Source organism: Podarcis liolepis (genome assembly GCF_965112155.1).
Source record: "Podarcis liolepis genome assembly, chromosome: 6".
Taxonomy (NCBI): domain Eukaryota; kingdom Metazoa; phylum Chordata; class Lepidosauria; order Squamata; family Lacertidae; genus Podarcis; species Podarcis liolepis.
The window spans coordinates 48395875-48405832 of record NC_139559.1 but is presented as its reverse complement, the minus strand read 5'-3'; the positions used below and the strand labels follow the sequence as shown (position 1 = coordinate 48405832).

General features: G+C 45.5%; 1 protein-coding gene across 1 annotated transcript; it reads right to left on the bottom strand.

Annotated features, from left to right (window-relative positions):
* Positions 1-492: 492 nt before the first annotated feature.
* Positions 493-7393, bottom strand: CYB561D1 (cytochrome b561 family member D1). The gene is made up of 3 exons (XM_083510741.1): positions 7249-7393; positions 4246-4283; positions 493-1077 (listed from the first exon to the last, which is right to left on the bottom strand). Exons 1-3 carry the CDS (start codon positions 7376-7378, stop codon positions 580-582), a joined length of 666 nt encoding a protein of 221 aa, XP_083366867.1. The 5' UTR covers positions 7379-7393; the 3' UTR covers positions 493-579.
* Positions 7394-9958: the final 2565 nt, after the last annotated feature.

The following is a 9958-nucleotide window of genomic DNA, read 5'->3' as shown; positions in this document are numbered from 1 at the left end:
TGAGGAGAGCACAGGCGTTGGACAGGTGAGGGAAGAACAATTCCAGAAGCACAGAAACCAGGTGAGTATAACTCATGAAGTTCCTAGCTTGTGGGTGGCTACACATCTAATTACTGAAGCATTTCAGAACCTAAGAAACACAAGAAACTATGAAACATTGCTCAAAACCAACCCCATTGCTTCTATGCATCTATTTTCGAAGACACAGTAGTCATGAAGTCCTACTGCAAACATGCAGGCAGCAAGTTGTTGATCCTGTTTTCTGGAAAAGCACCCTAGATTCAAGCATGAGGCTCAGCCAAGCACTTGAGTCTACCTGATCAATGAGCTGGAAAATTGAATCAGCATATTTCCAGAATGCTGGAGTACTAGTATTAGCATGTACTTGACCTAAAACAAAACAAAACAAAACAAAACAAAACAAAACAAAACATTACTTTGACAAAACATGGCGCAGCACACAAAACACAGAATCAGGTGTCAACAGAAGGCTAAATTCAGCTGTTATAAATACTAAGGATAGGAGAAAACAATGGGGATGAGATATTGATTCCAGTGGGTTCTGATGGGATCCAAGACTCAAATGTACTGTCTCTTCTTACGAGTTCTAGTAATCTGTTTCACAATAACCAAAGCAGGACAGAAAGGTAACCCCAGGCAGAAGTACCAAGCCACCCCTTTAATCTGGGCCTGAAACCAGTCAGAATAAATGCCCAGGGCCACAGTGAAGGTGGCTAGCAGATAAACGATCAGTCCGTACGTCATGTGGACGAGCCGGAGGCGACCCATGGACGAGATCCTCAGCAGCCGAGGAAAGCGAAGGCAGAATCCACACAAGACCTGCCCACAAGCTGCCAGGAGAGTCAGGAGGCCCAGAACACTGTGCCAGGAGACCAGGTGTGGAAGCTCACTCCGGTTCTTGCTGGAGACAATGAAGGCCAAGCCCAGTGTGGCAGCCACAAGGGCCAGCGTCTGGGCAGTCCAGTGCAGCTGCACTTTCATTTTGTGGGAGCAGGAGCAGAAGAGGAGGCCCTCTGGCGAGAAGATCAGGATGGCTTCCGTCAGGCACAGGCAGAACTGGGAATACAAGAACCCATTAGCAACCTAGCAGTGGAGCCCGAGTCACCTTCCCTATCAAATAATCTTCAAAACAACAAGCATAGAAGCACAGCCAAAGCTTTGGAACCAGTTATGTACTTAGACATAGCAGGCAGTAAGCCTCTATGGCACCACTTCAGACTGCAGATTGGCTGGCTTTTAAGTTAAAAGTGGAGCTATACCCTACACCTTCCATTCATTCACCACTCAGGGCAGCCAAGTGGCAAATAATGCATGCTTGCAATGCTCCAATAGCTAGTAAACTCCCTGTACACTTATGACTAGAAGTTCAGGGGAAAGTATTCAGCCCAGCCTTCTCCCCTGCATGTTGTTTTCCCTATATCCAGGTATGGGTGTTGATGATGGGGAGTGTTGTTCATTTTTCAAGAGCATTCAGAACACACTTCTCATTTGCAACCTGAATCGACACAGTCCGGTGTGGCAGGGGGAGCTCTTCTGCCAAGTACATAAACGGGTCTCATGAGTTGGTGTTAACTAGGGTGGCTTATAACATACCAAGAAGAGTTGCACAGGGTTGGCATTGGGAGTTAGCACCACTGGGCATCTGCTGACATCCTTGTGCAGAGGAATGCTGCTGACCCTGAAGTTTCCTGGCCCAGGTGGTTCTCCTCCTCCTTGCTGTCCCTGCTGGTTCACCTACCAGCAACATCCTTCTCTTACTATGCATCCTCCCTTGGGGTGGTTGTGCAGATTGGGTCCATAGGGAGAGGCTAAGCAAATGGGCAGGACTGGCAGTGACCAGGAGGAGGGGCATCCTCCCATTGGAACTCCAAAGGCTGGTGCTGGTTCTGAACTTGCTGGACCATTTTGGGCTCCGCTACTGCTTCACCTATTAGGCCCACTTCTAATAATAATAATAATAATAATAATAATAATAATAATAATAATAATAATAATAATAATAATAATAATGGATCTGAGGACTGGTCAAGATGCCAAGTCTGGCATGTATTGGCTGCATCCTTTTTAAAGAAAACATATGGTCAACCCAGTGGCGTAGCGTGGGTTGTCAGCACCCGGGGCAAGGCAAGTAATTTGCGCCCCCTAACTCGTGGATTTGCGCCCCCTAACCCATGGATTTGCGCCCCCTAACCCTAACCCCCAGGTGTTGCGCCCGGTGCGGCCGGCCCCCCCTGCACCCCCCACGCTACGCCACTGGGTCAACCTACCATTGAAACTACCTATCTGTTGCTATTTGCACAGTGGCCCTGCAGTGGAATAAGTCATTTTCCTCCAGCAGAGGAAGAACAGAGAAATGAGATGTACATCTATAGTGTATGCTTAAAAGCAGTTTTAATTTGGATTAACTATCACAGCTCCCTGAACAGCTTTATGGCAACAGCTCTGTAAAGGCATTGCTAGCACATAACATTAATCCTTTGCATATGCACTCACAGCACTGTCTACAGTCATGGTGGGCTTTCAGCCATGCTCCTCTACATGCCTGAATTAGATGGCTGGGGGATCTGCATGAAGTGTGCAGCCCTACACATCTAGCTTTGCTCTTGAGATTTGTGGACATCCCACAGGGTGGGGAAAGATACCAGTTTTTCCCCAGGACACTTTCTCTTTACTTCTTGGTATGCACTTTAGTGCTGAATCAAAAGAACAGGTCACTATCATACTGACCTGCCTTACCAATCCACAGCTTCTTTTAAAAGCTGCATAACGTAAGACGTTGTGGCCTTTATTTGAAATCCAAACGTTATTGGCTCCTGGCTGAGAGCAAGATGTTCACAGAGAAGCTTTGATATAGGGCAGTACTTTCATTCTTGGCAATGATAGGCATATTTGACTCTTCAGATGCAGCATAACTGCTGAAGGAAGATTCAAGGGGCCAAGCTAGGAGGTGCCATTTTGCAACAAAAGAAAAGTTATTTATTGCAAGTGTGTGCAACAGACTAGCTGCCAAGACTCTAGATGGTTCCAGTCTGGGGTTTATTTATGAGACCATTTTAATCCCATCTTTCAGTTCCAAAGAAACCTCCAAGGTGGCTTGTAAAAAAATAATGCACAAATTAAACACAATAATTTACTAGAATATAGTTCAGTATTATGAGTACAGAGACTATCTGCTAGGGAAATGGAATGTGCAATTTTAGGTTACGAACAGCTAATCACTTTTTCAGGAGAGTGGGAGCAGTTTCTGTCTAGTGGTGTCACCACTTGTACATATGTAATGCTGTGGGGAAGGGGAAGAAAATCTTTCGCAGGCAATTTGCTCCTTTTGTCAGAGGAGAGGCATCTCTGGAGATGTCCCCTCTTTAGCAGTAGAAGGCACATGCATATTATTATTATTAAAAAATATTGAAATAGCATACAGAAAGATTTGCAGAGTTTTTTCTTTCTTAAAAGAAGCACAAACACCAATCCGCTACTGCAGATAAAAAGAATAGGATAGGACAAAAAGAAATGTTATTGTAAGAACAATAGCCTCCCCAACTTACCTTTATTCTGCTTGATAGCTTGACAGCTCAACACAATCCTGTAACGTAATCGTTTACTTAGCACATACCCAAGAAGCAAATGAAGGGGAAAAGTGACTCAAGGTCAGAAGTGAAAAGGCAACCATAAAAGAGACTTAGGAGGTTAGGGGTGATGTGACAAGGAGAATGAGGCCATAGTACATCATTGTAAAAGTGTGGGGGGAAACCACAAGGATGGGAAACATGTAGCCTCCCAATAGTCAGCAGGGTCACTGGCCAGGAATGATGGAAGTTTAAGTCCAGCAACATCTGGAGGGTCACAGATTCCCCATCTCCGCCTTAAAGAAAACCCCACTAAGCATGTGTAAGAGAGTCCTATTGGAGCCATTATCGCAAACGTGCTTGAAATATAGCCACAACGAAAACACATGTCCGTTTAGAAGTGCTGGCAGAGCTTCTGGAGAGCATTTTGGATTTTAGCAAGTACCTCCCAAGGCACTGCAAATACAGGTTTATCTGAAAGGCTCACTACAGGGAGAAATTAATGTGTGTATTGTCAGCTGGGAAAGGAGGACAGAAGCCCTTCCACCTCTCTAAAAGATTAGCGTGTGTACACAACCCTAGGCTTTCTGCTATATTCTCCCTAGGCAAAAACAGACAACATTCCTCAGATGTACTGAATAAGCAGGAAGCAACTTACTGCTATTGACATGAACGCAGGGTGCCAGGAAAACAAACCTATAAGAAAGAGAGAAAATGCTTAGCCAAAACTGTGTTCCAGTCCAAAAACAAACATGACTTCAACAACAGATTTGATTGCAGCAGCCCCTTCAAGCTAGGAAGTCTGATCTGTCATAACCACTATCCATGTATATTGCTCATCACTGCAAGTTTTCCAAACATATGGCATGTGGAAGGAACTCTTGTTAATGCTTCTTGCAAGAGTTTCAGATGAGGTGGTGTTTGCCATAGCTTGGACCAACCTGATCTGGACTTATCAGACTCACCTCAATAAAAAGTCAGTACCTGTAGCGGCAAACAAACTTCCCTGATATGCAGCTTGCCCCCGATGGCCACCGCTACTGCTGTCCCCCTGCTATAAGCAACCACAAGGGAACACAAAATGAACTTTTAATTTGTGCGGGCCTAGCCAGAACCCTGTATCTGTGGACTGTGTCCCTTGAAGCATCCTTTGCAACAGTCAGGGATTCTATGGCAGAAGTGAAGGGCTTCTTAAAAAGTCCAGTGAACGTACAAAGACAACCATATGAAACTTTAGAACTTCTGCTCTATAGTAGGTGGATTTCCCCCACATGTTACTGTTCTATTAAGACTAGGGTTAGAAAGATGTTCTAATTCAAAAGTTGGAAGGAGGAAAAGACTTTTCCCAATGGGCAGGCCTCAGCTATTCCTTTCTAGTTCAGGAGAAACAAGGAGTGATATTCAACTAAGTTTTACCCAGAGTAAACCCACTGAAATTAATAAACATGGCTAAGTTAGGTCCATTGATTGTAACAGCAGTGCTCTGAATAAAAAACTTAGCTGAATACCACCCAGTCCTCCTAAGATACAGCATGAACCACTCAAACTCAATAGGAATCAGATTGTAATTGCATATTAATTGCCTTGTTGATTTTAGTGGAAGACTTATGCATGTGCTTAATTCCAATGGAAGCTCTCCATTTAAAAGTGCTTAGCTGTGGTTGACTCGTGCCCAGTTATTAAAAGCATGTATAAAAAGCTCAAACCTAAAAAAAAAAAGCCAAACTATGTTAACACAGACAGACACAATAGGACTGCCGGATCAAAATTTCAAAAACAAGAGCCTGCAGAGATCTGGTGCGTCTGCCCTATAAAGTTCACTGAAGCTGCTGGATTCTGAAATAAGAAACATCCATTATGTACTATAGAGCTGTCATGTTCTAAAATAAGACTTCCAGCAGCCAGAACGGAAGATAAAAAACCATTCCAGACTTCACTAGAAAGGACTCGCAAAAACACCCACACTGGCTATTAATAAATTACAAAAGGCAGCTATAGCATTTAAATGATTGCTGAAAACTAGGCAGAATATAATGCTATGTTAAAATATATGGGAACAAGCTTGAGTAGCTGTACTGCACTATGCAAATGGGCCAGACAGAGTAGCAAGCTGGGAAATTATGCCCAGAATCTTGGCTTCCCATTGAAGTAAATGGGACTGAATTGCTCAGTTAAAAGCTTAAGCCCGATACCTTTCACGAGGTTACAGTCATGGATTTTAGAGAGCCAGAACATGGATATCCTTGCCCTCTTACAATACAAAGCCCCAACTAGCTGTTGTATCCACCTCAAAATATTATGAACTCCTGTATTTCCATGTAGGAAAAGACATGTGTATATTGTCATATGAAACAGTTAAGCACATACCTTTTCTATGTGTGTATACGAGCCACTGTGATGTAGTGGTTAGAGTGCTGGACTAAGACCTGGGAGACTGGGGTTCTAGCCCCAGTCACTCAGTCATGAAGCTCACTGGATGACCTTGGGCCAGTCCCTGTACATCAGTGTAACCAACCAGGGTTGCTGCAAGGTTAACATGGAGAGTCATGTATGCCACCTTGAGCTCCTTGGGAGAAAGACGGAGCATTCAGAGGCCATAAATTAAGGTTATCAGATTCCCCCAATGAATCCAGAGACACTTTTCAACTTCCTACTAAATAGATGGATTTTGTCAGGGGACTGATTTGTAAATCCGGGGACTGTCCCCAGGAAATGGGGATCTCTGGTAACCTCACCAGAAATGGCTTCAGCTTAGCACAGGCACCCAATAATCAGTGAAAAGATGCACACTGTTGCTGCACATGCAAATCAATATGGGGGCTGCACAATTTTACATACACCAAACTGGTTTTTTATATCTATTATTATTATTATTATTATTATTATTATTATTATTATTATCATTATTATTATCATTATTATTACATAGGTTAATAACATTTAAGTAGCTCCACAAAGTGGCTTATGCAAGGGTGTAAGATCTTTAATCCAACAGTTTTTGAGCTCATTGCAGAAAGTGACAGGGATATCTTGAAGCAAGCTGGGTTGGGATTACTGTTTCAGGTGAACTACTTAGACAATGCTTCATTTAGAATTACCTGTGCATTATTCAAATGTTGGTTGCACAATAATTGTGTCTGGGGGTTGTCTGTCCATGCACAAGTGTGAAACTGCAAATGGAGCAAGGACATATGGCTAAACTGCTACTACAGTCAAGCCAATGCTGTGTGCACCTTTGTTTAATGCTGTTTCGGTGGTGATAGTGGCAGGTCTCCTGCCTGTGCGTGTAGTCGCCTTGTTAACATCCCTTCAACCACCCTGTCACATCACTTGCAGTCCGTTCATTTTTACATCAATCATCAACCTCTCCTTGCAAAGATCGTAGAATCCCTCGTGTTTGTAGCCTGGAAAGGTAAGGGGAACCTAAAGCTTTCAACTCTGTTAAAGCCAAGCCCATTACTTTCAGTGGGTCGACTCAGAGCAGGCCTAACCTTGCGAAAGCGAGCCATCGGGTCCAGCAACTGGGTACCCTAAAAACGTGGCCGTGGCGCACGTCTTCCAAGGCGCATCCTGGGCCAGGAGAGGAACGGGTGCCCTTCCCCCCCCCCTTCGTCCCGTTACTTTGCCTTGGGAATGGAAGCGGGAGGGAGAGTCAACTCACTGGTGCCGGGCCTGGAGAGCAGCAGCAGCAGCGCGGTGGTGCCCAGCGCGGCGAGGTGCGCCAGGACCCCGCAGCCCCGCCGCAGCCAGCGCAGGGCGCGCCGCTCCGCGCTCGCCGGGGCGCCTGACATTGCAGAACGCTTCCGCCTTGGGCTGTTGTTACAGGCGGGGAAAGGAGCGGGCAGGGTGCGGCTTGCTGCAGGTGGCGACGCACACCTGTCGGGGAGGGAGGCGGAGCCCAGGCCACGGGGCGGGTCTCTCGGGGGGAGCTGAAAGGGAATCGCGGAAAGGGCCACTTGTGCTCAGCCGTTTCGCCTTAAGGGAAGGCAGCAGAGGTGGCTCCGTCCTGGGACAGGCTTCGTCCCTCCCCATCCGCAACCCATCTCCATCATAAGGCTTCTAGGGGAAAGGGTGTCGTTTTCAAGTAGGGTGGAAATTCCGCGATTTCTCACCTTAGGAAGGATAGAGTTGGATGGATAGTAGTCCAACCCCCTGCGATGCAAGAGTCCCAGCTAAAGCATCCTTGGAAGATAGCCATCCAACCTCTGCTTAAAAACCTCCAAGGAAGGACTCTCTCCACCTTCCGGGAGAGTCCGGTCCACTGTTGAACAGCTCTTACCGTCAGAAAGTTCTTCCTGGTGTAGCTATGCGACCATGGGGAGAAAGTGGGATCTACTAATGCACTGCCCTATATGTGTGGTTGTTTCCAGAGGACCCTGAGCATTCAAACCTGATTTGCTTGCTAGGTGGGGCAGGCAATATTTAATGAGCATTTATTCCGATTTGTTTGTGGGGAGGTTAGACAAAATTTCAACAAGCAAATGTTGTCCCATACTTTCCAGTGCATTCTCCCATTACCAAAAGTTCAATTTTGGGGGAAGCGGGTTTCCATTCTGTAGATACCGGAGAACTAAGAGCACTATTGTGGGATCAGTGCCGCTTATGCACATGGGTTTTTCACACTGTCCAAGTGAGATTGCCATTATAAAAACGCCAGCCTGTAACGCCCCCCCCCCATTTTAGCATGATTTCCTTTTGTACAGAAATTTTGTTAAATAGAAATAGCCTGTTACAACTGTTCCAGTGTTCCACCTGCTGTTCCACAGCGCGGGTGGTGCTGTGGTGTAAACCACTGAGCTTTGGGCTTGCCGATCAGAAGGTGGGCAGTTCAAATCCCCGCGATGGGGTGAGCTCCCATTGTTTGGTCCCAGCTCCTGCCAACCTAGCAGTTTGAAAGCACGCTAAAAAGTGCAAGTAGATAAATAGGCACCATTCCAGTGGGAAAGTAAACGGCGTTTCTGTGCACTGCTCTGGTTTTGTCAGAAGTGGCTTAGTCATGCTGGCCACATGACCCGGAAAAACTGTCTGTGGACAAACGTTGGCTTCCTCGGCCAATAAAGCGAGATAAGCGCTGCAACCCCAGAGTCATTCGTGACTGAGCTTAATTGTTAGGGGTCCTTTACCGTTATCTTTACAACTGCCCTTACTGCTGGTGTGGGAGCTCGTAGGTACTTTTGAAGCATGAGGGCAGATTCTAATGTGTGTGGTGAAGATATAACAACACAAGAGGTATTGCACAAAACCTCTTTATCAGAATTGCAGTATAACTGGGTATCGGTCCTGTGCAAGACCTCTGTATTAATGAAAAACAACACTGATGTTGCCCTTCCTGTTCAGCTCCTCCAAAGCACAAGTCTCAGTTTCCCTCATGGCAATACATGAGAACTAGGGATTGGTAATGTTTCTCCTGATGCACTTTGTGTGTGTGTGTTTAAGGTGCATGCAAGCAAGTACAGATTCATATGCATGCATGTGGTGGAAGGAAAGAGAGTAGTGATTGAGGGAGCAGTCAGGAAACATTGCACAGAAACAGGTCATCAAGGACCGCACACTGCTGTGGGAGAGGCAGCGGAATACCTTTGAAAAATCTAAGGTTGAAAAAAGGGGGAGTGACCATGTACTGACAGGGCATAGAAAAATTGAATCTTAATGACGCATTAGTGACATAAAGTCTCTGTCAGGAAGCTCCAGGCCTCAAATGGCACATGTCTATGGTAAGAACAGCCAATTTGCACTTTCAAATACAACAGGTACCAGATACACCTGCACCTGCAGTCTTAGCAGTTGTGAATGGCACAAATAAATTTAAATGGCTGGATTTTATTCACAACAAATACTGAAGCACGAGTCTAATTCTTTGCTGGTCGCCATTTTCATGTTTATTGCAGAAGTAGCCATTTAAACGCGTGCCGTTTGCAATTGTCAACTCCACAGGTGTATTTTGCGGTTTAAAGAAGGCTTGTACCAGAATTCAAAATGCAAATTGTGAACCAGCTTTAAAGCCACAGCAGGGGAAATGCACAAAGGCGGCATAAGAGGCCTGCTTCACACAACCAGTGGGTGCATTGTGTGGGTCTGGGGCAGTTTGTCAAGCAGTGGAGGCTGCAACGCTTGGAATATTTAGGAATAAAAATGCATGGGATCTGGCTGAAAGCATCTTGTTATTTTCCCCTCCATACTATGGGGAGAATACAGACAGTAAGACACCAATGCATGGATGTGGGCCTGAAGTCCCCAACCTGATGCACATATGCACCACAACACCTTCAGCCACTTCCCTTGTGACCCACTCAGCCCCCTTCTCAATTTTATTTTTAAAGTCGAGCTGTTTTTGTTTGGGGTGATTGTCTTTTCTTGCGGAGAGGCACGAT